General features: G+C 41.1%; 1 protein-coding gene across 1 annotated transcript in view; it reads left to right on the top strand.

Annotated features, from left to right (window-relative positions):
• CLVS2 (clavesin 2) overlaps positions 1-26996 on the top strand; it is a 55026-nt gene that overhangs the window by 10379 nt on the left and 17651 nt on the right. The window contains exon 2 of the mRNA XM_018565777.1: positions 16531-16705. Within this exon, the coding sequence (XP_018421279.1) occupies positions 16531-16705 (175 nt within the window). The remainder of the gene's footprint in view (positions 1-16530; positions 16706-26996) is intronic.

Below are 26996 nucleotides of genomic sequence, written 5' to 3'. Positions count from 1 at the left end.
CAGCGGTACGTGAGCAGCGTGTGACGTGGGCTTCAGGCCGCGTGTAGAGCCCCGAACAGGGAAATCAATTGATAGCCGACGAATCGACGATCGAAAACGTTGGTAACGTTTTCAATCGTCGATTTTAATCGACTAAATCGATTAACTGTTGCAGCTCTACTAATCCCCCCTCTTCCCACCTCCAAGTTGATTCATTTACAGCAGCTGCTCTGTGCTGCTTCTGATATACTCATTGCTTGTGCTCCAAAACAGCAGTTTGGTGAAGCAGCTGAGAAAGCTGGGCCGAGCAGTGTTGTAACATATGAACTCTAAGTTCTTGTATAAAAATATAAATAAACTCTTTATTGTGAAATATTGATTGGGTACATCTAAATGTCAAACATTTTTAAAGTTTAATACTACTTTACCTGCACCTAAGACAGCAGATCTCATTCATGCAAGTAGATTTCCTCATTATATAGAAGCAAGGTAAAGAATAAGCAAAGCCAAGGTATTTTGTAATCTCAGTTTTTACTAGTTTTTGTACTTTACTTTATGTCCTTTCATGTGAATCACCATCGGTATACACAGAGTTACGTGACTTTTAAGTGACCCTGACACCACAGCAATATACTTACATTTATGGAGGCCCATGCATTCAAAAGCTGACGCTTCTCTGCTCCATGACTGCTGAAAGTATTCAACACTTTGGGTATGACAAATAGCCCAACCATTGGCTTTTACATCCTGTAGTTAAGTACAAGCCATTGGGGGAATTACAGTGTGCAACGGGGAAGCAGGCATTTTACACACTTGTAGGTGTGGAATATAGAAAGCATACTGACCAAAATATATGTAATTGTTTCCATCTTTGACAAAGGTAAATACACCTAGAAGCAAGAAGTCATCACCACTTCAGTCCCTTGCATCATTTCAACAGTGCTTGAATTTTATTTCTTTATTCCACCACTGTGTGATTGTGCTGGAACCATGGGCTATCAGTGGCAGTCATTGTCCTGTGCCAAGTCCAGTAGGTAAATCTATAGGTTTGTGCACTTGTAATAAAAAGTACTCTATTGCCCAGTATAATCAGGGCCAGATGACTGTACAGCCAAAAAAGGTAATTGCCTAGGGTGGCAAAAATAGCAGGAATGGAACATAGCCACCAATACATCATGTTGCTTGCAGTAATGCATTCTGCTATCTAGAGGAGCTATCTAGACAGGTAGAATATTTTACATTTCACTTACCCTGGGTTTGTTGGTCTATGACTGATTCTAACACAGGGTGAACCTACCATCTCTTTTATCCTCTCCATCTACAGCGTTAAATCCAGGGGAGGAATGGGCTGATGGGCAGTAGTGCTTTTGACTCCCTCACCAGTATAAGTAAAATATGTTGAGATGGTGGCCCTGGTGGCCCTGAATAGTCCTCTATTCAGAACCAGGGCCGTTGTTCCGGGCATCGGGGGATTCCACACTGCCGTCGCCCCGAGGCCTGGCCTCGGTGGCCTTGTGGGGAATCCGGGCCTGTTCAGAAACTGAAAAATTATATAGCTATCTGCTCTCTTTTTAGAGCTGCAATCACAACACTTAGCAAAGGGAAGCCCACCAATATTGACTTTCTTTGTGGCTCAGAGATGTTAGGATACCAAATGCCAAGAGTGCACAGCAAGTAAATGCTGGAAAATGCAAAACTGTGAAATGTAGCATGATCATTTGTTATAGGAAGCCAAATGATAAGGATCATTTGCAATAGCATGGCATGGTATGGTATTTTATTTCATGATTGTTTATTATTTCAGCATATAGATGTGCAAAGATGTGTTACTATTGCCACCAAGGCCACCAAGCTTGTTACTATGGCCACCAAACACTGTGGCACACTTGAAATTGCTCCTACCATGAAGTGGCCAGTTTGTTGCTTTTTTTCCCAGGCCAGTTTGTGTCTGTGAACTCTGTGAATAAGTGTGACACTAAGTCTAGCCGGTTGACTAAGGTAGGAGTGGCAGCAACAGCCAGCTGTCCTAGGGGACCAGGAAGTGTCAATTCCCTAGTCCAACCACAGTTCTCTCTGCCTCCTAGCATGTCATAGCCCTCTCCTCTTTTGGGAGTGTCTAATTACTATCTGCTCTGGCCCAGCAAATCCTCTACTCCCCTCACCTCCCTATAAAATCTTTTATAGGGAAATACTGTGTCACTTGACTGACAGTTATAAGTCTGCTAGGGCTGCTGACATCATGCGTAACATATTGTCACGTCAGCACTATTTATTCAGAGGACCATGTTACTGAAATTGAAACCCCTGCAGGGCTTTCATTATGAAACCATGCTGCTATTATCCCCATGGTTTGCTATTAAACCCCTTTCATTAGCTGAAGCACATGCTGACGTTTTTCCTTAAATTTTGTTATGGATGCCACAGGGATATCACGGTGCTTGCAAAGCAGCTTAAGAATATTTTTTTGAAGCACATTTTAAATAAACAATGCTGTATGGCAAAATTAGAGATTCATTTTGATTACACTTCAGCAAAACAAAAACGCTAGCTGTGCTTTTGAGCTTGTATATAACCTGATGGAGCTCGATGGACTAAACCAAATAACAGCCAGTTGCTCTAATGTTGTCACTTTATATTTTCCTAGTAGCAATGGCTAGCTGATAGTATGTTCATGGTGTATGTCTGTTGTCTTGCACTGAATTTGAACAAATGTAAGGTATAAAAGGAGGTATTTAAATAGTACTAGTAGTGTACCTTCAATGTATTCTACTGCACAATGCACACAAACAGACAAGTGTTTTGCCCTTGGCCTGCCTGTCATAAATTATTTGAGCATGAACATAGCTTTTAGCATTTCTGAATTGAGAGCAAGTGTGTTGCATAAAGCATGCTCCAAGAAAACTGCTGAGGAATGATCCGAGATAAACAAGCGAACACTAAATGAATCCTTGAGGGAAGGTTGGGGCTGTTCTATGACTTAGTGCAGATGATATTAAAATCTGCATTTCTTAAAGGTTGGTGGCCATATGCTGCATGGTATCCTAGGGGAAATTACTTGCTAAATAAAGTGGATATGGTTTGTCAACTGTCAGTCATAAATTGAAAGCAGACTTCTTGGAGGTATGAGTCAGATCCAATGAGATTACTGCAGGACAAAAAAGTCTAGAATCATTTTTAGCAATAACAATATGATCTCTATCATAATATATTGCACTCAGTGATTTTCCATGCCAATATTGCATGGAAAGAAGCTTTTCTTCTTAAGGGAAGAGATTTTAATTAACACGTTATCAAGTAATTTATATGGAAATGTAAAACTGGAGGAATACAAGCACAGCGCACACATTGATATGTCAGGGTGCTGTAAAATGATCCGTCTGATCCACCAATCCCAAATTAACATGTAGCTCATCATAACTGACAAATCAGATTATGTTTTAATTCAATAACTTTGTTCCCGACAAGAACATCATTTGTAAAACAAGCTGACAGGTACTCTTAAAGGAGAACTATGAGATGAGTGATTTCCACTCACCTCATAGTTCTAAGCCGACCTGTGACAATGAGACTGTCACAGGTTGGCTCAGTAGCTCGGGAGGTGAGGGAACACATACCGGGTTCCCTAACCTCTCGATCCTGTCACGGCTCTCTGCCGTGACAGGGGGAGGGGCTGGATTCCCCTCTCCCCGCTCCGATCTGCCAGCGCTGACTGGCAGAACGGACGGGGGAGGGGGCGGGTACAGCTGGCTCTGCCTCTAGATAGGCAGAGCCAGCTGTCACTCACGCAGCTGGGCGGATCCCGTCATCTACGTCGGGATCCGCTCCAGGTGCGGCGTCTCAGTATACCGCGAGCTGTAGCTCGCGGTATACTGAGCTTAGGGTAACGGGAGGACGCTAGTTTGTGTCCTCCCGTTACCCTAAGGAGAACTATGGGGAAAAACACTGACCCCATAGTTCTTCTTTAAGGAAAAATAAAATTCTCATTGGCACTTAACACTTGCTCCACCTCCTATTTAATTCAGGCTAAAGGAAAATTCTGGTGCTCAGCTATGGCCTTTTGTGCCGAAACCCATTTAAAAAAATAGGCTGCAGTACTATGATATGGATGAAATGCGTTGCTGCTGGTTTTACAATGAACTCTTTGATTATTAAACTTGGAAAGGCAAGTACATTTAGAAGCAAAATGTCATTAACCACTTCATATCTTTTAAAACTGTGTGAATTTAATTTCTTTATTTCACCACTCTGCAGGTGTTTGTGCTGGATCCATTGGCTATTAGTGACAGTCATGGTCCTGTGGTAAGTTCAGTAGGTAAATCCATAGGCTAGTGCACTTGTGATAAAAAGTGCTTTTTAGCTTAGTATAATCAGGACCAGATGTCCTATTTTGGCAGGACTGTCAGTGATGACACATGACCATCACAGCACAAAAGACAACCAAACTATTACATGTTTACTTTCCAAACGATTATCAACTTACTTTTTTATGAAAAGTCATTCATGCCTCTACCTTTTCATAGATGCTACATTCCTTTTAGAAGTCAAGCTTAAATTTGCCCAAGAGCATCCAGCAATTGTTAAAAAATCTTTAAAAAAAAGCACATACACTACTACTATAGGATATTTGGCACTATACCCACTCCCAGGATAAAGATACATTTTCCCCCCGCATATAAAACTTACACCTGCAATAATTACTTTACCTCTAATAAAGATTTACCTTTGCTCTCACGGCTAACATAGTCATGCTTCCAAAGACGGATAAAGATTTACATAGCTGGTCAAACTACAGACCTATTTCATTGATTAACTACCTCCCGGCCGGCTGTTGTGTATACATGGCCGGCCGGGAGCTTCTTGGATGTAACTGGGCGTGTATACACGTCCTGTTACTTCCGCCCGTCCGGGTGCGCCGCACGCGAGCGGGAAATGCCTGTTATTTGAAAACAGGCAGCAATGCCCGTTAATATACAAGCGATCCGGCGGCTATAGAGTCGTCGGATCGCTTGTATGAGGTCCCGTGACGTGCGCCCCCCCCCATCCGCGGCTCCCCCCTCCCACTGTAAAGCTGGTCCCAAGCTCCGGTGTGAGCCCGGGACCAGCATACTGCCTCTGTCACAGGGGTCGGTTCGGTTCACGAGCTCCCTCCGGTCCCCTCTCCGCTGTCAGAATGCGGAAGTGGTGTATATTACATCACTTCCGCATTATCGTGTCACTCTCCAGCTTCAGATGCTGGAGAGAAGCTGATGAAGCAGATCTCTGCTTCATCAGCTTCTTCAGGGGGTCCTAGCTGACATTAGGGGTCTTGGAGACCCCTGATGTCTCCATAAAGAGGACCTGTCACCTCTTTTGCTATCACATAGAGGATTTCTCAGCCCCCTCTGTGATGTAAAGTTTCCCCCCAAATTTTTTTAAAGTTACACGTGTGAATTTAGTGTGCAAATAATGTTTATATGTGTGCTCCAGCTCCACCGGCTTAAAACCCTGCCAAAACCACTTCCAGAATCAGTTTGCTCTTCCTTTTGCTAGGGTGAGTTTTTGTGGGCGCAAACTCCAGTCTAAGGCTCTGTTCACACCTAGGCGTATCGAATATGCGCGTTTCTCGCGCTTTTCGTGTCGCGCGTCTGTCGCATGATTCGCGGTAAAAAACGTGCGACAAACGCGCGTTTCCAAGGGCTACTTGGCTGTATCCCAAAGGAAACGCGCGACAAAAACGCTGCAAAGAAGCTCATGTACCTTTTCAGGCATAGGCCGTTTTGTAGCGCGTTCAGACGGGCTGAAATACGGCAAGGTGTGAACCATACCCATAGAAAACAATGGGATTTTCAAGTTTGAGCGTTTTGTAGAGCGTTCGTAGAGCGTTGAACGCGCTACAAAACGTACAGGTGTGAACCAGGCCTTAGAGCAGAGAAGATAAAGTAGGTCAGTCTCTGAAGTTTGACTTTTACCATTTGCATTGGTGAAATGCTGGCACAGGGTTAAATATTATCAGTATACAAGTGTTATTCTGCAGTGAAACCTTTAATTTTATCTTTTAATTATCTTGTTTGCTACTTCAAAAAGTTAGTATAAAGAAAAAATAATGGTTACATTTTTTTTTTTAGTTTTAACTACCTGCGGAGCAGGCACCTTACAGAAATGGTTGGTGCACTGCCCCATTGATCCAGGGGGACATATCTGTGGCCAGTGGCCACCTGTGTGTGACAGCAGAGATCAGCGGATTCAGGCAGAGAGCCAATCAGACCAGCTCTGTTCCTTGTGATCACAGTAATTGGTTATAAAAATCAGATCACCCGGGTGTCTACTTTCCAAAAAGTCATTTTGAATTTTTTGTACTGTCCTAAAATTTTTACTTGATATGTTTTATGACAGAAAGTAAAGAAAAACAGTTTTTTTTCAATTTTTGGTCCTTGTTCCTTTTATATAGTAAACAATAAATAAAAAAGCAGTTATTATATACCACCAAAAGAAAGCTTTATCTATCTCAAACAAATAATATAAAATTAATGTGGTTACAGTGCTGCGGGTTGGAGTAATTCTCAGTCAAACTTTCACTGCTCTGAAAACTGAAAAACTGATAAATGACATGGTAATTAAGGGGGTTTAACATGCCGGTACTGAAGTGGTTAACCATTACTTTTTGGCATATAAATCTATAATGGTCCACATAACTGAGGGTGTGGCAGGGGCGTGTCCATTGCCTAAACACATAAAGGGTTATTTCACAAAGCTGCCGGAGGCAGCCGAGTGAATAACTGAGCCATAGTGAAGTGAGCCGTACAGGGATTTAGACTCAGCCGATCCAACATCTGGATCGGCTGAGCCGAAGCTCCGGCAGCTCACTCACTGCCGTCGCCCCTATTCACATCGGGGCAGAAAGGCATTGAGTGAATAGCCGAATGCCACTCACTTGGCTATTTTGCTCGGGACCTCTGTGGTACCGAGCAGCATAACAAATAGTGGAAAAAAGTTGAAAAAAATGAAATAAATAATACATTTAAAAAAATAAAGATTAAAAGATAAAGGTTTTACAAAAACCACAGCCACATGACATCATGGCCAGCTCTGCCCAGTTGTTATTGTTTAATGACAGATCAGCATCCCCAGGTGATTTGGAGATGCTGATCTGTCATTACAACTGCCCAGCTGTCATTTGAAAGGCGTACGGCCCGCTTTGGCTATCACTTTGGCTCAGTCGAGCCAAAGCATATGCCTTCGGCTCAGCTGAGCTGCTTGGCCACCTTCGGGAGCGGTATAGGCTATAGTGAATAGCCTGTACAGCAGCCCTTCGGTCTGGCTGATCCTTCCGCTAGCTTTGTGAATAGACCCCATAGTATCTCAGATAGTTGGGCGGTATGATGATACCCATACCTGGGAACTTTTGTAAGTGGTTACTGGTGTCATGCATTTGTCATCAATGCGGACCATCAAACTATTAAAATACACAGCCAAACTATTACAGCCAGCACATATTTATTCTACAGCCATCACTTTCTTTTTAGTTACCAGAGTTTAATTCCCCACTGCCAAGACATTCTTTTTTAGGAGTTTCCATACTGCATATTCTGAACATTACTCATTGTCAACTGTTTCCATTCATATTATCATCACAAACTGGGTAACAAAACCACCAATGTTGTTTCAAAGTGTGTCCCGCTCCCTTGTCATGTGGAGAAAGCACTGGCTAAGCAGCATTGCATACTTGCCAACTGTTCCGGATTTGGAGGTGGTGGTGGTGGGGGGGTCTATTACTGCACTTTTTTCTCACTTATCAGTAGTAAGGAGTGCAATATTACTGACCACTGCAGTTCTGACCCCTGTAACGCATTTAGCATGTTGTATGTTATACTCCTAACCCCTAAGCTGCATTTGATATGTTCTACATTAAACTCTTGACCACTGCACCGCATACGCTATTTTGTACATTGTACTCTTAAACTCTTAAACCCTGCCCTGCATTCAATGTGTAGTACATTATGGTCCTCACCCCTGGACTGTATACATAATATTGTATGTTATAATTCTGACTGCTGCAGTGCATTCACTATGCTGTACATTGCACTTGTATCCCCCGCACTATGTAGGCAATATTGTACATTACAGTCCTGGCCCCTGCACTGCATTTACTTTGATGTACACTACATACCTTAGGTTGGACATTATACGCCTAACCACTGCACTGTTGTACATTATATCAAGGGGGGCGACTGTCCTAACTAATTTTATTACACAGGATCCTAAAAAAAAAAAATTAGTTTAGAATCCTAAACTAGTCCTAATTAGTTTTACTACACAGGATTTTTGCCACCAATAAAAAAAAGAACCCTTTAATTCCACAACCCACCGCCAGGAGCGGGCCGGGTTAAGGACCCTTACGGGCCGGATGTGGCCCGCGGGCCGTAGTTTGAGGACCCCTGCTTTAATCCATCAATAAAACAGCAGGTTACAGTACTCAGGATGAAGTTCAGTCTCAAGTGATATTTTCTAAATATTTTATGCCAAATGTGTCTGCAGTGTAATTGGTGTCTATCACAATATTCTCTACAAGAGGTGCAAAATGTTGTAGCTAGATAGTCAAATACATAAATAATTTTAGTAATGGACACTACTTTCTTGGCAATGTTTTTGTCCTTTTTATGATGCATGTTCCTGTATATACAAATACAGTACATATTACAATGAAATTGTACAATCAGTCAACAATCCACCTCTTGTAGAACCACACCCTGTCTTTAATTAATGTAGATTGCTTGCCTACAATGGCTTCATGGATGCACAGCTAAAAAAAAGTCCCTGAAATGTTTTCTTAAATATTGGCAACTATGGCATTGTGATAGACTAGTTTGAAAGAATGGTTGTTTTTAAAGAGCCAGGTCAGAAGTGACCCAGCAAAGGCATAACAAACATTAGAAATAAAGATTTTAATGCACATCATGCAGTATGTAGAATTGTAACACTGTCTATTAACAGTGTGTTTTAAGATCCCATATGCACATGTCCTGAAATTGGCTACAGTTTCTTATAAGTGTGTCATAAGTGTTATATAAAAGTGCTTACAGAATCACCAGGTGGCAAATAATACTGTGTAACCCACCATTTGAATTACATTGTGCACTTTAGGACATGATGGACTACAATCTCAATACAAATGAGTAAACTAAACATGATATTGTAGTTCATCACAGGATTAAGCTTGGTGCGGTGGCTACTTTACAACACACACAGGGACCATGGGGAACAAAAGAAGCCACCCTCCAGAAGGCAGAAGACAGTGTCAGCACCAATTTAGAGATGATTTGAGGATCTACAGCTGAGTGATACACAAAAAGAATAAATTTTTGTTCATAGTTAAGATACTTGAATGCATTTTTAAGATGTAACTTCTAAGTTCAGTGTCACTTTAAAGTAGTATTAAACTCTCAAACGTTTTTCAATAATGAATCATGACCAAAGACATATACATTGCTCAGCAAAGTATTTCTTACATTTTTGTCCAAACACTTACTGTCATCATGTTTTCAAACAGCTCCAACTCTCTCTGCTTTTCTGAACTTCCTGTCCAGTACAAGATCCAAGGGACAGAGCAGTCTTCAGCAGATGTTCATCTAGTTTGGAGATGGAAGGTGGAGTGTGGAGCAGGGGAGTGTTTTGCCTTGCCAAGTCTGTTTGGTTGTGGAGACACACCCAGCTTACTAGCACACACAAGGGTGGCTCCATAGGACCCTGTAAGGGAAAGGAGCTGCCCTAAAACAATATATCAGGGCCAGGGTTCAGGGGACTAGCTGATTTGGCAGGAAACTAAAACTTTTATACAACAAGGAACAGCTTACATTATGTGATCTAATCAGCATTTGAAATAGCTTAAAAACTATTTTACTTTAATATCACTTTAAAGTAGTAGTAAAGCCCATTTCCACTTCAGAGGTATTTTTAAAACATGTGACCCTGGTAGTTCTGCCAGTGACTTCAAGCTGTAGAGGGACTACAAATCCCAGCAACATATTATACAGCAATGTGGAATACCATCAGCTATAAAGGACTACAAATCACAGCAATACATTATGCAGCAATGCAGAATGGCACTGGCTATGGAGGACTACAAATCCCATCCATACATTATACATCAATGAAGAATAACACCATCAGCTATAGAGGAGTACATATCCCAGCAATACATTATACAGCAGTGCAGAATAATAATGTAATAATAAAACCACTGCTCTATGTGAATGTATAATAAGCGGCTGTGCCGAAAAAAGAGTGAAAACACTATTCCTAATATCGTGAATCAAGTGAAACTGCACTGAAATAAATTAAAATAAAAAACTCCTTTGTGTTTGGTTTTCATTCATCCATTAGGTGTTAGCATGTTTGTGCATCCCACCTCCTAGATCCAAAATCACTCATGCAACATAATTATAAAAATGTAAATATCTATATATATATATCTATAGATATACAAGATCAAAACAAATGTCCAATAAAGAGTTCTAGTGATGGTTTCCAATCTATCCCAGTGGTCAGTATTATATGGCAATCTCCTTGCTCATCATCTTGATCTTGTGATATAAAAAGTCTGAAATGTGCACTCACCAGCTGTTTGTGGTCACCTTTTTACGGGCTGACCAAAGATCACTTAATTACTCCTCTCTTTCATGAGTGGTGTAGCTGTCAAGGTTGCCGATTACGGCTACCTTCGTAGGCTTCCTACTTTCCTCTTATTAAAATGAGTCACCGATAGCTCAGGGAGATAGAAAATGCTCTCCATTGTACAGTATTTTAATAAGGCATTTATTAGTAAAAAGATGTATTGCACTTACAAAATCAATACAAACTTTGCGCTTGATAAAACACACTCAGCTGAATCATGCTGCTCTGCAAGTTGTGAGGTCCATATGCTCCACCCACTGACTAGTTTCTTCACTCAGACTTCCTCTTTGGTACACCTCTTTCACAGCTTCCTCAAGTGAAAACCAAGGGGTTGCTATATGTTTCAGTATTTTGGGGCTTCTATGTTGCATAATTCACAAAAACTCTTTAACTGTGCCACTTTAGTACTTTTAGAGAAATAGTTGAAAACTATTGTTACAGTGTAGCCTGCTTCCACACACAATTTAGAAATTCCCTTTTTAATGCTTAGACTAGGTTCAGACCTGAGCGACACCCGGGACGCGCGTCCCGGGACTCGTGTGCTAGTGCACACAGCAGTTGACGCAAGGCCCCATTGATTTAAATGTATTTAAATGTAGTTAGATCCAAGGTGCAATCGCTAAAAAAAGGTTAACGTTTTTTTGTTATGCAACACAAAAAGGTACCTTTTTTTGCAACACACGACGCACAGCTTTTTAAATCTGAGAACGTGTTCAACTGCACGGGCGGAATCATGGCGGAAAACTGCACGATCCGCCTGGTGTGACTGGGATGTCATTAGAGAATAATGACACCCACAGTGCGATCGGCTGTGGTGGAAGACTCCATGACCGCCCGGAAATCCACACTGTTTTGTGCACGATTGCCACGTGATCAGGAGTCACCCTGAATATAGACATGCTTGCTGTGGTTACTAACTGACTTCTGTAGCCCACTAAGCCTTCCCATATTAACACTTGCTACTTGAGTACACACAATTTTTCCAAGGAATTCTAGAATTCTTCAAAAAAGTATCCAGAAGATGAGATAGCATTTGCAGAACTGTCTTCTGTGCAGATCAGCATCTCCAACATTGCAAGTTTTTTTTTTCCACAAGTTTCAAGAAAATGAACTAGCTAAGGGAAAAAGCTTTTCACGGTAAACATCCTTGCTTCCATTCAGATGCAAGGTAAATGGGTCAAGGTAAATTCTTACAAGATCAGTAAGCTAAATGGTGCAGTTTTGTGGCAGCACATTACTGATTATGACTGTGCACCTGTGATGTCCACATGAATATGTGTGGTCAGACTCAACCAGGTTATGTTCAATAAAAACACATGCAAAGAGTGTTTCAGCAACTATAGTTTTGTTAAATAGAACACTTTTTTAAGCTACAATAATATATTATTTGCTGAGTTATATCCTCTCTTACAGCTGGTTTGTGACCTGTACTGTTTAGGTGCTTTTTTATTGTATTGATATATTAGAACAGCACACTAAGAAATACATGTTTCTTTTACATCCTTTCTTTTCATGACTTAAGAACTGGACGAGGAAAACTCAATGCTTACCAGGTGGTGCTAGTGACAGGTTCACATTTTGGCAGATTCTGAAAGAAGGCAGATGCAGGTTTGACTGTGAGTACAGGATGATGCCTTGGTGCCTTGGATGGCAGAGGTATGCATCCAGGAATAAGTACAGGTAACTTGGTTGACTTTAGGAGTCACTGTTAGTGAAATAGGATAAACAGTACAAAGAGCAAATCAGCATGGCCATAAAATGACAGGTCCAAGCTTAGGCACATTCTGGCAGATGCAGGGCTGAGTGTGGGTACAGGGTGCAGCAATGGTCCCCTAGACGGCACTGGTAAGCTTACACGAGGCTTTGAAGTAGCTCATCTGTAGGATGTACTACAGTAAAAGTGACCTTTTCAAAAGCAATAAAATGTTTTTTAAAATACAGTTCAGTGGGGAGCAGCGCTTGTCAGGGCCGTCTTTACCGCAGGGCATAAGGGGCATTTGCCCTGGGCCCCATAATGTACAGGGGCCCACAGCAGATGTCCCTTGCACATGCAGCGGCAAACAGAAAATGAGCTGTGTGTGTGAGCCGGTGGGGAGACAGAACGGACATCCGTTCTCAGTAGCTGCCAGCCTGTGAAGTGACTGTCCGTCCGTGTGTGTGTGTGTCTCCTGCTGTGATCTCCTCCCCCAATGTCTGTCACAGAGACCCGGCAGGCACGGAGGAGAAGGAGGGGGAGGGTACAGCGAGACAGCACAGGTAAATCTGAAAAAAAAAATGGTTACCATCATTTTCTTTATCTTTATTTACACTTATCTGTATTTAACTTTACATTTGTCTTTAGCACACAGGCTGGGGTCTGGGAGCAGGACTGGGGAGGAAGATTCTGGACTGTGTTGTATTTACAGGCATATCACTAAACATGTGCTGAAATGTATATTCAGTCCATGTGTTTAGTAATATGCTGTGTCATTGCAATACAGATTTTACTAATTTATCCATGTTCTGTACTACCTGATAAATCATAAAATTAGATTTAAATAAAAATCGTATTGCATGATTTATCAAGTAATATAGAACAAATGTACCAATCAGTGGTGGAACTATCGCCATTGCGACCCAGGAGGCAGCTATGGGGCCCGGGGCACAGGGGGGCCCAGCCAGGACGAGGAACAAAGGGGTCCCCCTGATGCCGTGCGGGCTGCCTGGGTCATTATGGCATCGGCCGCTGCTGGCTGTCACTGGCGTCTGTGAGGAGGAATGCGGCGCTGTTCAGTTCACTGACAACCTGTTAGTGATCTGTGCAGCGGCGTGTTCCTCCTTACAGCCGCTGCTGAGTTAGTACCAGCCAGCAGCTGCGGTGGAGGAAGCCAGCGTCGGCAGTGGGGGAGGAGGCAGGGCCCGGTAGAGGAGGAGACGGGCCCACCGGCGACCATGGAGGGGGAGGAGGCGGGGCCCAGCGGTGGAGGAAGCTGACAGCAGATTGGGGCTCACAGGTAAGAGGTGTGCACGGGTGTGACCGACCCACCTGAGACCCTGCAGAGCGCACTAAAGAGAGTCTATGGTGGGCTCTGCAGGGTCATTCTCAGGTGGGCTGTGTGGAGTCTCACTTGGACTATGCAACTGGTGTAACTAGAAACCACAGGCCCCCAAACAAAATTTTGCTATGGGGCCCTGTGATTTCTAGTTATGCTGCTGGTACCGATACATGGTTATATTAGTAAAATCGTTATTGCTTTTATATTACATGACCCCGTGTCAGGAAGTGGGGGGCAGGTAATGGAGGTGGGCGGGTTGTGGGGGCCCATCAGCAAAATCTTGCCCAGGGTCCACTTAATATTAAAGACAGCCCTGGCGCTTGTAATTAAAGGTTAAAGTGGAACAAAAAAAATGCATCCACCATTTGTAATAGATGTACTGTATAGTGCACTTACTTTATTCTAAAAATGGGATTTTGCAATGCTCTTGCGCAGCCCCTAGAGAATGCTCAAGCACTGTTCTGTAATCAGATAACAAAAATAAGGTATATAGCCAATTAATTTGGCTCTATACCATGTGATCTCTTTGTAAAATGTAAGCAATGGAATTAAAAAGACCAGCAGGGAAGGCCAGGAAAGGGAGAAGGAACTACTGAACCATACCTGGCTACATGCCCTTAACATGGAGAGGGTTACAAGGCCTCTGTTAATCACCAGCAAGGCACTCTTATTTCCTATGCTCTTCAGCTCCATGCAGTGGCCACAATGAAAATGTGCTAATAACTTTTGTTTTTGCCTTCATTTACAAAGAACACTGAACATGAAGTTTCTTAGGTGGAATGGCTCTGCAAAAAGTGTTATCAAAATTAAACAAATGGTAATTTTTAGTAGAGTCCCAGCCCCCCTTATTTGTTTCAATTTGTTATAAGCAAAAATACATAAAAAGAAGCAAATTCATGCATTACGCTGAAATGAATTTGTAATGTAATGATTTGACAGATTTGTTTTTCCACTTGGAACTGGGTGACTCATGCATCTGTCAAGAGCAAAATGTAAAAGCGTTTTTAGACAAGCACTTAAACTAATGTCCTAACAGTGCAATTTATTGTAAAAAAAACATGGCTCATCCTTGGACTTACGCTGTAAGCAATTTTGATTTTATATATGACATTATTATCAGCCTTACATTAATTTATTTAACACAAACTAATGAAACACTTGGCTTTCTTTGTTTGCTAAAGAAGATAACTGACACTTCCCATTTGTTTGGGCAATTAATTCCTAGAGCTTATTAGGTTTGCAGCAATGTAACTGGATAGTGTGGACATACTCTGCAGTGCTTTACACATGCTGAGGTTTTGAGTTGTCAAGGGGACATCAGTGCATTTTACACACACGCTTTGAATCATGGGAACAAAATCCAAACAGATGTGTTAATTACAAAGCCACATATTAGCAATATATTAACTGTCAACCTGGGTTTTGTTGGTCATAAGTGAGTATAAAAGGCATTTGTCTTGGGCAACTTAGACTAGTGAACCATAGTGAAAAAAGAAACAGGTTCTCTTAACTTCCCCCTGACAGCACATACATTTGCTTTGCTCCTTTACTGCCCTGTTCAGCTGCCAAGGCAGGGTAGAACACGCCTCTGAAGACTCTCTGCCCACCAACATGTGACAGTGCGGGGCTAATCACCAAGTACCAACGCTGTCACATGACAGGAAGTAAGTCACATTATTGTCCAAATCTGTATGTGTTGGGTATTCTCTTTTCTCCTGCCCGCCAAGGGAAGCCGATCAAGTAAAAAAAAGTATATCCTAGTATAAAGGACGTTCAATTCTATATCCATAATACCCTCTCAAAAGCCCCACCTCCACTACACACATTAAAAAAATTACATGCCTTAAACCCTAACTCTAGGTCCTAAAACAATGCTTCTGCTGCACTCTGTCCCTACTGTGTAGACATTCCCTGTTATAAATTATAAAGGTTTTTTGTCTGCATACCTAATATTTTAGATGTGAATTAGTGGCCACATGATCTGATCAGGTCCCTTTCACTATACACAGGATCACATCAGGAGGAGGATCAGGCCACCATACTCCTCCTTGTCTTCACTATGTAACTTTCCTCTGTTGACACTACATTTGCCAGAATTCCTAATTTTTACACGGACTTGTTGTTCTAAAGCACCTGCTGTGAGGAAAGAACTAATTTTTAGTTCATCTTTAAGTGTCTTTCAGCCAGTCATGTGATGTAATGGGTCATTGCTCTTCTTTTCTGGCATTGGCTTTGGGTGGTCCTCACTGTAGCACAGACCGGCATTTAGGTAGTGACATGCAAGGGCCTTAGTGTTCAGCAATACAGTGCAGATTTATGGTGGTGGCGGGCTGGTTTGATGGCACACCAAGGGGGTGTGCCTTTGATGGGGCTCACAGGAAGGGGTTTTATGATGCTGGGCATCATTCAATGTGGAAGTGGAGAAATGCTTGACCTTAGAGTGATGAGTCTGCTTGGGAACAGCACTGGATATATAGTAAGTATTTCACCAAAAATTGCAATTCTTTTTTTTTTTACAAACACAGGGCAATTTATTTACAATTTTTTTTAAAGCTTGGGTTGGGAATTAAGTGAACCTGTTGCTTTTTTTTTTGTCTCGGATGAGCAAAGCATAGGTTCATTCTAAAATGAGTGAATTTCATAATGTCCTCTTTTTCCATTTAGCAATGCATTTCTTCCAACCATTGCTTGCCAATGCAAAATGTTATAGTGAGTTTGTTTCTCCTTCGAACGACATTTACTGATTCTTCTCTCCTCAGTTCCACTTTTAAATCATGAAACAGACCTGAAATGTACAGATTCTTATAGAATAAAAATTGTTATACCTATCAGCAGACTGGACAAAATATTTTTTTGTCTTCCTTAGATACACACTTGTGGATATTCTCCGTGCGATTCTGCTATCTCTAGAAGCTATGATAGAAGACCCAGAACTCCAAGTTAATGGATTTGTTTTAATAATAGATTGGAGCAACTTCACCTTCAAACAAGCATCAAAGTTGACTCCAAGCATGCTGAGACTAGCAATAGAAGGTCTCCAGGTGAGAGAATCCTTATTTTGTAAAACATCTGCTTACTTTGAACACTAAACGATATAAATGGTACAAAGCATTTTATGAAAAAAAAGGGTTCAAGCTATCTATGCATTTCATTGCTGTGTGTAGGCCTGCTGACAGAATTGCCCCTTATTTCCTGCTCCAAAGGCTACGCAGCAAGGTAAAGAAACCTGAAAGGGACAGTCAATGAACAGGACAGGGATTCTAACATTCCCCCACTCCACTATGGATATCTTTTCCCCACTGGAAACTATTCTCCTACATTTCAGACTTGGTAACCACACAGGAAGTGAAGAGAAGTTCTATACTGATAACATTCTATCCAAAACTTATAAATATTTGCTGGAGTTAAACTTTAAAGAGTTCACCTTTTTCACACAAAATAAAAAAATAAACTATTTTACAACAACCTCCTTACCCCCTCCACTGTACCTCTATCCCACTTATCTGTATTGATGACCCCGCTAACTAATGATAATCCCTCTCTTCCGTCTTCTGGGGCAGTGTCCCAGAAGAAGGAAGATCCAGAAGACATCCTCTTTGTTTGGCCCAGTCACATGACCGCACCACTCCCCATTGTAACCATTATGTTGCTATACAGCCTCCAGGGCAGTATAGTAAAGTTTCTGGGCCATTATACTGGCAAGGGTCATCATTATAGATATGTGGCATGGGAACCCGGAAAGGGGAGATGGGGGAGGAGGTTAGTTGTGAGTGAGTTCATGTTGTGAAAAACAATATTACCATTATTACCCTTGGTATGTGTAATGGCAAAATATATGCTAAGGATAATTTAAAGTGTATGCCCAAACAAAACAATTTTGTTTTTAAAAGTTTTTACTGCTATTTGGGGCTCCATAACAGAGATGTCCCTGTAATTTTTTAGGGGAAATTTCAAACACCAACACAGACAAAAATAAAAATTATTTATTTTAGTAGTGTATGGAAAAAATAGAACCACTGTCAGATTTGGTTTTCCTTCTATGTCCCTGTTGCAAATTTTTCCTTACTTCCAGTCCAGTAAAACAATTGTCAGCAGGACAGAAACTGAGGGTAAATCCAGAACCATGGAGGGCAGTAACAATCTCACCTTAAAGGAGAACTATGAGGTGAGTGCTTTTCACTCACCTCATAGTTCTAGCCGACCTGTGACAATGAGACTGTCACAGGTCGGCTCAGTAGATCTGGAAGTGAGCGAACACATACCGGCGTTCGCTCACTTCTCGATCCTGTCACAGCTCTCTGCCGTGACAGGGGAGGGGCTGGATTCCCCCCTCCGATCCTCCAGCGCTGACTGGCGGAACGGACAGGGGAGGGGGCGGGTACAGCTGGCTCTGCCTCTAGATAGGCAGAGCCAGCTGTCATTCACGCAGCTGGGCGGATCCAGACATAATTGTCGGGATCTGCTTCAGCTGCGACGTCTCAGTATAGAACTATATGGGAAAAGCCCTAACCCCATTGTTCTCCTTTAAGAAGACCCACTCTAAAACATGGAAAAAAAGGTTTTGGCTTGACATACACATTAAAATTCAACTCACAATAATATAGAGACTGTCAGTTAGTTAAATTAATTTTGAATCAACCTATCCTGTACAGCCCTCTAATGGAATTCCAGTACAGGATAGGTTTTATTCATGTCATCCCTAACCAATGAGTTACCAACCAAGCAATAGAAGTAGTATAAGTTGTAGTTTCCACTGTTGTGAAATTTTAGGAATAATTTATGTCTGATTATGTTAATTTATGCCATTGTGTGTACTGCTGGAAAAACAAGGCACAATGTATATTTGTGTGGCATTATTTATATATGCCTAAATGGACTTTAATCATGTAATGACTTACTGCTATCTGAATGTTTGATTTATTTTTGTTTGTTTCGTCTGTAGTCGTCTGGTATGCCAATGCTTATAATGTAGTTTTTTTTAGGTTTACATAAGAACAGAGCATTGTAATATGGCTATTGCTGAAAATATAAATTGCAAGATGTCTAACTTCTTGTATAATGTCCAGAAGGTGACCTGGATTTGGAAATTGCATGGCAATTTAAGGGATTGTTGTTGATAAATGGAAAGGTATGCTCTTGGGGGCTAAAACATGCATGATTCATACAATCTAGAAAGAGCAAAGGTGGGTGAATCATGATAGAGAAGGTGTCCTAGCAGATCAAAGACCACATTCATAACCACAAGGGATGCAAATCTGTTGCTTCTATAAACAAGATGCTATCTTCTATGAAAAGTGATTTCTTCTTTTACTTGATTGGATGATGGAAGTCAGCAAAGCTTCACCTCATTCACTAAGCTAAGGGAAACTTCCCTCGCAAGGTAAAACGCCTATTTGCTTTAGTAAACCAACCTCATGGACTCAACAGAGAAAGAAAGAATTGTGTACCTGTACAAAGCATTAGTAAGACCTACATATGCAGTTCCGTTCTGTGCACCAGTTTGCGAGCAGTAAGGTTTTTTTCCTGTCAGAAGAAACATGCTATATTTCTTTTGCATTAAAACCTTACCTTACCTTGCTGTTTGCAAAAATGTTCAAAATACATTGCAGTATACAAAGCCTGCATCCTATGGATGGGATAAATTAACTGCATGCACACCGTGTCAATAGAGAAGCCCAATCCAGAAGAAGAGTGGGGGAAGATGTTGGTCCCTTCGACTCTTCAACTCTGGAGGAGAGATGAGTATTTGCGGACTTTAGTTCTGATTTAACTGTAACAGTTCACAAGTAGAGTTTATTTACTTTTACTATTATTAGTATTCCCCGTAGTATATTGGAACTTTGCAAAGGCGTAATTTTCTCCACATTTATGACATTCATGGTATGTTGCACTACATGCTGAATATTATTTTAGTTTGCAGCCCAGCATGGGAGGCCACAGAACGCAGAAAGAAGTATGGACTTGGAGGAGGGGACATCTGTATGTATTGAGGAGGCTGATCATTTTTATTAACATTCACACGGCCTCATTCACACGGCCGTGCATATACGTGCGTATATGCACGTACGCGCGTATTGTACCATATGAAGCATATGCAAATAAATGGCTCCATACACATAGCTGCGCATGGAGCGGTATATTTGCGTAGCGTAAAAATGCGCAAAAACATAATGGAACCGAGATGCGTCAGGGCAGCGGATTTCTGCGGATTTTACGTGCATACACGCGTGTGTTTGTGAGCGTATACGCACGCACGCGCGTACATTTCATAACAATTTCTATTACGAATGATGCATTCTGGGATTACGTATAGTGCACACACATATATACGCGCGTATATGTGTATGCATATGCGCATATATGCACGTACATACGCGCATGTACGCGTTTATAAGCAATATACAATTTTGCTCTTGCGTTGTGTGTAAATGAGGCCTTATGGACAAAACAGGGGAATTCTTCCCTGAGACAGTTGTCACTAGACCATTTGTTCCCATTAAAAGATATTTCCTCACCTCTTGCTCATCTGACAACTCTAAAATTTTTGGATAACCATTTACCTTATGTCTTACAATGGTACAGTGGTTACAATGGTAACTTAAACAAATAAAGGGGTGAATCTTCCCATTAAGGACACAGACCGAAATAAAAAATACAGTATGCCAGTAGTACGCTAGTGATACAATAGGTACATTCTTCTTTATTATTGATATTTTTTAATTAAAAAAATGTGAATATAAAGCATGACAAATACATATTTATATATTTATACTCCCTATTATGTATTTTTATTGTCAATGTATACTTTTTTTTTAAGTACTCGCCGATACCAATTACCGATTCTTAAAGGGGCAGATCACATTTTTTCCAAAGCAATTTCCCATTGAAAAGCATTGGGACATTACTATTGGCTATTTCAATTTGCAATAGCCAATAGTAAACTAGCATTGTTCCCGCCCTCTGCTGATGGACCTGATGGGGAACTGCAGCAGAGGGCAGGTACAATGCTAGTTTACTATTGGCTATTGCAAATTGAAATAGCCAATAGTAATGTCCCAATGCTTTTCAATGGGAAAAATCTTTTTTTTTTCTATTCTGACATGCTCGTGTCAGAATAAAGAAAAAGGACTCAGCATTGCTTCTCTCCTTGGTGGCCGGGAGCAGGAGACTCCCGGGGCTCCAGGGAGAGTTTGCTGTTTGGAGATCAGTGTCCCTGGTTAGCAGTTAACCAGGGACACTGATCTCTCTGAAAGTGGCCGGAGCCAGCCGTAAGATCACGGCTGGCTCCGCTGAGCTGTCAGAAGCAGGCAGAGTGGCCGGCCAACTTCGGCTTTCAGCACGACTCAGCCGAGCCGATGCATATGCGTTCGGCTCGGCTGAGCCGCTCGGCCATGATCGGGAGCTGTACGGGCTATTGTGAATAGCCCATACAGCACCCCTTCGGTTCTACTGAACCAAAGGGGTCCTGGGGCCGAAGCTAGCCGAAGGATCGGCCGAAGCTAAGGCCAGATCCTTTGGCAGCTTCGTGAATAGACCCCTTAGTCATTCTTAAATGGCTGAAGGCTTTAAGTCCCAAGTTTATACCGCTATCCTTTCACTCCCCTTAAATTTACTGTCAGGAAATAAGACATACACCTATTGCCCAATATATCAATATCTGTGCCACAGATTGTCATTGCCTAAATTTTTCACACATTGCCTACGTTTCTTCACACCATCAGCTTGTATACATTCATTTAATATATCCAGATACACTAGATTGTTTCTCTCTAGATGGACTTTCATTTGTTTCTATATGTCTTTTTTGTGGCATTATCAAAATAGCATACCAAATATTTTTCCTACAGGACTCTGTAGTCATCCAGTAAAGTGTTATTAATATTTCTGATGCAAAATTGTGTCCACTAGCATTGCTTAATATGCACAATGAAATATACAGATAGCTTTTTTTTTTTCAAAACTGCAATGGTCTGATACTCCTTGTAGCCCTAACCAGGTACTAAAATTGCAACAATATTGCACCTCATTTCACTCTTGCTTTTCTACAGTGTCCTGGGACCCCTTATAGCTGGGGCATTCTGTTATACCTACATCCAACAAACTGCTATAATTTTGGGTTCTTGTCTCATCGCCTTCCATCGACTGCACTTTACTATTAAGTCATCTGACCAGAAGGGGTGCAAAGGACATTTCTGGGTTTAAAGGACCTGAGACACTATAGAAGCATGCAGGGGTGATTCCACATGATTTTTGTGTGAAGCACCAGTTTGTGGGTTGACTCATGAGTGTGGGACATTGTGAAGGATATCATCATATAATAATACACTGAACACTTTGTGGGGAATTTATCAAAACAGGAGCAGTCATAATCTGGAGCAGTTGTGCATAGGAACCAATCAGCTTCTCTCTTCAGTTTGTTCAGTTAAGGTTTGGTTAAGGTTTGGATATATATGTGTGTGTGTTAACAATATTTTAACCCCTTCGTGATTATTCACAAAAGGGTGAAGAGTTTGGAGAAGGCAGGAGAAGTGACCAATCTAGGACAACATAGCTGAACTGGAAAAATTATCAAATTCAGTTCACTTTCCAGTTCAGCTATGTTGTCCTAGATTGGTCACTTCTCCTGCCTTCTCCAAACTCTTCACCCTTTTGTGAATAACCCTGTACGTATTTTGGGTTGAGGTGGTAACACACTTTGACACTGCTGCTGAATTGGTGAGGGTATAAATGTGTGGATGTGCTGATTTATCCAAGATATATGATTGCAAATTTAGTTACTATTAAAGAAGAACTCCTGGCATAATATAATCCCCCTGCAGTGGGGCTATCCCTGGACTGCAAAGGTTAAGTGTTCATTTTGGTCTAGGGTGTAAATTAAAAAAGATATACTGAGGTTCCAGTGAGTATATCTTTATTATTTTACACCCCAGACCAAAATAAGCACTTATCCCTTGCAGCCCACGGATAGCCCCACTGTAAGGGTTAAGTTTGGCTGGATTTTTATTCTTTAAGTGGCCAAAGTTTTGCATCAATGAGAAGACGCAACAAATATAATCACTGCAGACTTTTATCTTACATTTGACATTAAGAAGAAGCAGTATGATGTCTGCTCCTTGAGACTAGTAATTTATGAAAGAAAGAAAGACTAAAGTTCCAGCATGCACTATCGTGTCATAACATCAGCATTGTAATAGGAATACATACTGTAGTTGTTTATCATAATGCAATCAAAGCTTACTAGATAGACTCAGTTTTATGTAGTGAGTGCTGCCTTCTGTCTGCCCATCACTTTCACCAACTTCCTGGATTCCCAGTGTGCTCTGGATCTCTTTCCCTGCTGCTTGATGTGATGGAATCTCGATTCTCAAGACTACATATCCCATCATGCATTGTTTCCAGCAAGCAGTTATAATGTTACATTGTTCAGACATTGAGTTGTTGTTTAGAAGGCAGGCTCTGTGAGCTGTGACACAAGGAAGTACATATTCACAGCGCTGAGTGACATTGTGTCAGTGCATTGAGGAAGTACATCCTATGGGGATCTTCAATAAGTAAGTTTACAAACTTCTAGATGGATGTGGTTATTAGGAGAACGATAGAACCTATAGAAACTCAATGTACAAATACATATTTATTTCTTGACCATAGATAACCTTTAAATGAACAATGTAATAGAACTTTTTGTCTCAAACCCAAATCTGTATTTTCCTATACCACTGCTAACACAGTGATGAAATATTCCTGTTGTTTTATCTGCAATTGCCAATTCCCAATATGGATTAAAATAGCAGTTATAAATCACAAAATATTTCCTAACGGGGGTTTTGAAGTTTAAATGTTGTACATTAATCTCCATGAAAGCAAATTGCACCCGTCGCCACCAAATGAACAAATTGGGCAATTATTTTATCCATTTTAGTCACAGGCGCTTGTAGGAAATTGATTTAAAGCATTTTCAATAGACTTCTTGCAGTTTTTGTTCATCACATTTCTTCTTGGTATTTAAAAAAGGAACTTTTTAAATGCAGCCTGATCTTTGCCATTTAAAAGATAAGATTTAGTGTGAGAGGAAGAATGAGAGGAAGTCATTCTGGTACATTTGGGGAAGAAAATAAAAAATCTTCCACAGTGGTTTCCTAAGGGATAGAAATTGTGATTACTTCATCCAAATGCTCTTTTGGTATACATGAGGAACATAATGAGAATATTCCTTGTTCTTTTTAGCTAGACTTTATTGAGCTACTGCAGTATTCTGGAGATATAGAAGATGAAAATGAATTACTTGGAATTTACTTGAGTTAAAGCTGAAATTCGGCCATATATAGAAGACACAAATGAATTCAGCTCTGTATTTAATGATGCATCATTAAAGGAGTTGTAAAGTCCCAGCATATCCCATCCAGTTATAACATCAGCACTGTAATAGGAATACAAATTATAGTTGTTTTTCATAATGCAATCAAAGCTTACTTGAAAAAAATCTATTTTTTGGAGTGCTGCCTTCTGTCTGCCCATCACTTTCAACAACTTCCTGGATTCCCAGTGTGCTTTGCAAATCTTTCCCTGCTGCTTGATTTGATGCAATCTCAATTTGTCAAGACTCCATATCCCATCATGCATTACTTCCAGCAAGCAATGATAATGTTACATTGTTCAGACATTGAGATGTAGTTCAGAATGCAGGCTCTGTGAAATGCATATTTGAGTCAGTGTACTGAGGAAGTACATCCTATGGGCATCTTCAAAAAGTAAGTTTACAAACTTCTAGATCAATAGAGTTATTAGGAGTGGGATAGAACATATGGACATTCAATGTAAAAATACATATTTATTGTTTTTTATTATTGGTATTTATATATAGCACTGACAATTTGCACAATGCTTTATATACTGCACATTCACAGCAGTCCCTGCCCTCAAGGAGCTTACAGTCTAAGTTCCCTATCTCACATGCATACATACAGGGCCAATTTAGACAGGATCCAATTAACCTATCAGCAAGCCTTTGGAGTGTGGGAGGAAACTGGAGCACCTAGAGGAAAACCAGGCAAGCACAGGGAGAACATGCAAACTCCTTGTAGATAGTGACCTAGCCAGGATTCAAACCAGGGACCCCCCAGTGCTACAAGGCAGAAGCATATTCAATTTTAGTTTTGGACCTTTAAATGTGTTTCTAAATGCAAGCAGTGTAAGTACCTGCACTTGACTTGGTATTGGCCTCCTGCAGTCCCTACACAGAAGGACTCAGACTGGGCAAGGCAGAAGCAATACAAGAAGACAATCACGTGTGCTTCAGTACAAGGAGCATACCAACATCAGCCTGCTGTTCCATCTATTACTGTCTAGTCACAAAGTGGAGAAGGTACCTTTAAGTAATACTAAAGGGCATCAGACAAAAATCAGGCCCTGCCAGATAGGGCTGTGCTGCATAGCAGAGCGATGTAAATATCAGGACTGGATGGACAAAGGTACAAATCCTTTGGTTGGTAAACATGTTCCTTATATGTATTTTATCTGTGTATTTAGCTGTTTGCCCGGATCTCAGATTTAAATGCAGTATGCTGTCTAAATACCTTTCTGTTGCTGATTTGCCTGGTAGGTCTAAGGAGCAGCTTTATCCAGCAAGCATCTCTCTGGTGTGTTTAAGGTGGACAAAGCTCATTTCCCTATTGAGTCTTACCTGATGAAATATATTTTAATTGTAGCTGCTGATTAAAATGTATTTAAAGCCAAAATGTTTTTAATTACCAATAAACAGGGGTGGGAGGAGTTTGCAACCCCATCAAATGTTTATTGCTGTCTGTGTCACCAATGGAGAGATGCAGTCTTTCTATTTGTTCTAGTGACAATTTCCATAAAAACTGATGCTAAGGGGAAATATTTGTTGTCATTGGGTAATTTTTCCAATTGAGATACTTAATACTATGACAACTAAGATAAAACTTCTTTCACTACGGAGAAATATCCTCTTACTTTCTGTTGTGTCTATGAAACAAGAAGTGAAGGGAAATCTCCCCAGTGGGACGCAAGCAGAAAAGAAAAAAAAATATTTTAACCCTTCCTTTTTCTATCCAAAAAGTTGTGGCTTTAAATGCAGTGTGGGGAATGTATCAACATGGGAGTAGAGAAAATCTGGAGCAGTTGCCTACAGGCAACTGCTCCAGATTTTCTCTGCTCCAGTTTTGATAAATTCCCCTCACAGTGCTTAATTTCATCTACCTACACTCGGTGCCACACCTGTAGAAGTACACAATTTTTATACCTAGACAGAAGGCGATGCAGATTCCAGGAGACCCTGGACAGGTCACCTAATATTGAAGTACCAAAGCTTTTATATGTATTTTTTTAATGCAGGACTTAGACACAGTGGGGGGAATTTATAAATATCGGAGCAGACAAAAACTGGAGCAGTTGCCCGTGGCAACCAATCAGCATCCCTCTTCAGTTTGCTCAGTTTGGATTTGAAAATGAGAGATAGAAGCTGATTGGTTGCCATGCAAATCTGCTCCAGATTTTGTCTGCTCCAGTTTTGATAAATTCCCCCCCAGTGTTTTTAAGGACCTGATCAGTTCAGTGAATGGAAGCCTCTATGGTATTGGGCTTGGAGCATGACTCGATACCATGAAGAATACATGTCTCAAGTTTGGGGTTTGTGATGAAAGTGAGACATACAGGTACCTTCTCTTTTAAGAAATGTCCACTGTACTTTGCACAAGAAAAATACATTTTGTAAAAAATAATATATGCATACTTCTTAACAAAATAAAAATGTGCATTTATTCTTTTTTTGCATTGGAGTCAGCAGAGCATTGCAGCCATGATAATGGATTGTGGGTGCTCTGGCTCCTGCGGAGGTATTGATAATCAGTAACAAGGATGGGAGGAAGAATGAATTGTGCAGTGCAGTGAGATCACTGAACCATGGCAAGTCCCTCTGCCACGGTGACTATTGGGGCTTGTATTCAAGAAAGCTTCATAGACTCACCGCTCCATTCTAACTTCTGTTGCAGTCAGTCCATATTCTGGGTGCAGGCTATAGTGCGCTTCTCACTTGTTCAAACACATCTTCAAAAGATCAGCCGCACAAAACCAGAAGAAGTGCAATCCAAAAGTTTATTGAAATAATCCAAGCAGGTTCCAAAAAAGTAAATCCAAGAGAACAATGGACACTGTGTACATGACCATAAACGTCTCCCACACCACGCCAATGCCCCTCAAGCGTTTTTCACCACCTGGGCTTAATCATAGAGGCTCTATGATTAAGCCCAGGTAGTGAAAAACGCGTGCCCCCCCCTGACCCCTCACCTTGAATCCCGGGATCCGCTGCCCCAT

The sequence above is a fragment of the Nanorana parkeri genome, unplaced genomic scaffold, assembly GCF_000935625.1.
Source record: "Nanorana parkeri isolate BGI_ZX_2015 unplaced genomic scaffold, ASM93562v1 scaffold886, whole genome shotgun sequence".
Classification (NCBI taxonomy): Eukaryota; Metazoa; Chordata; class Amphibia; order Anura; family Dicroglossidae; genus Nanorana; species Nanorana parkeri.
The sequence above is the reverse complement of the archived record's forward strand: the minus strand, read 5'-3'. Positions and strand labels throughout refer to the sequence as shown.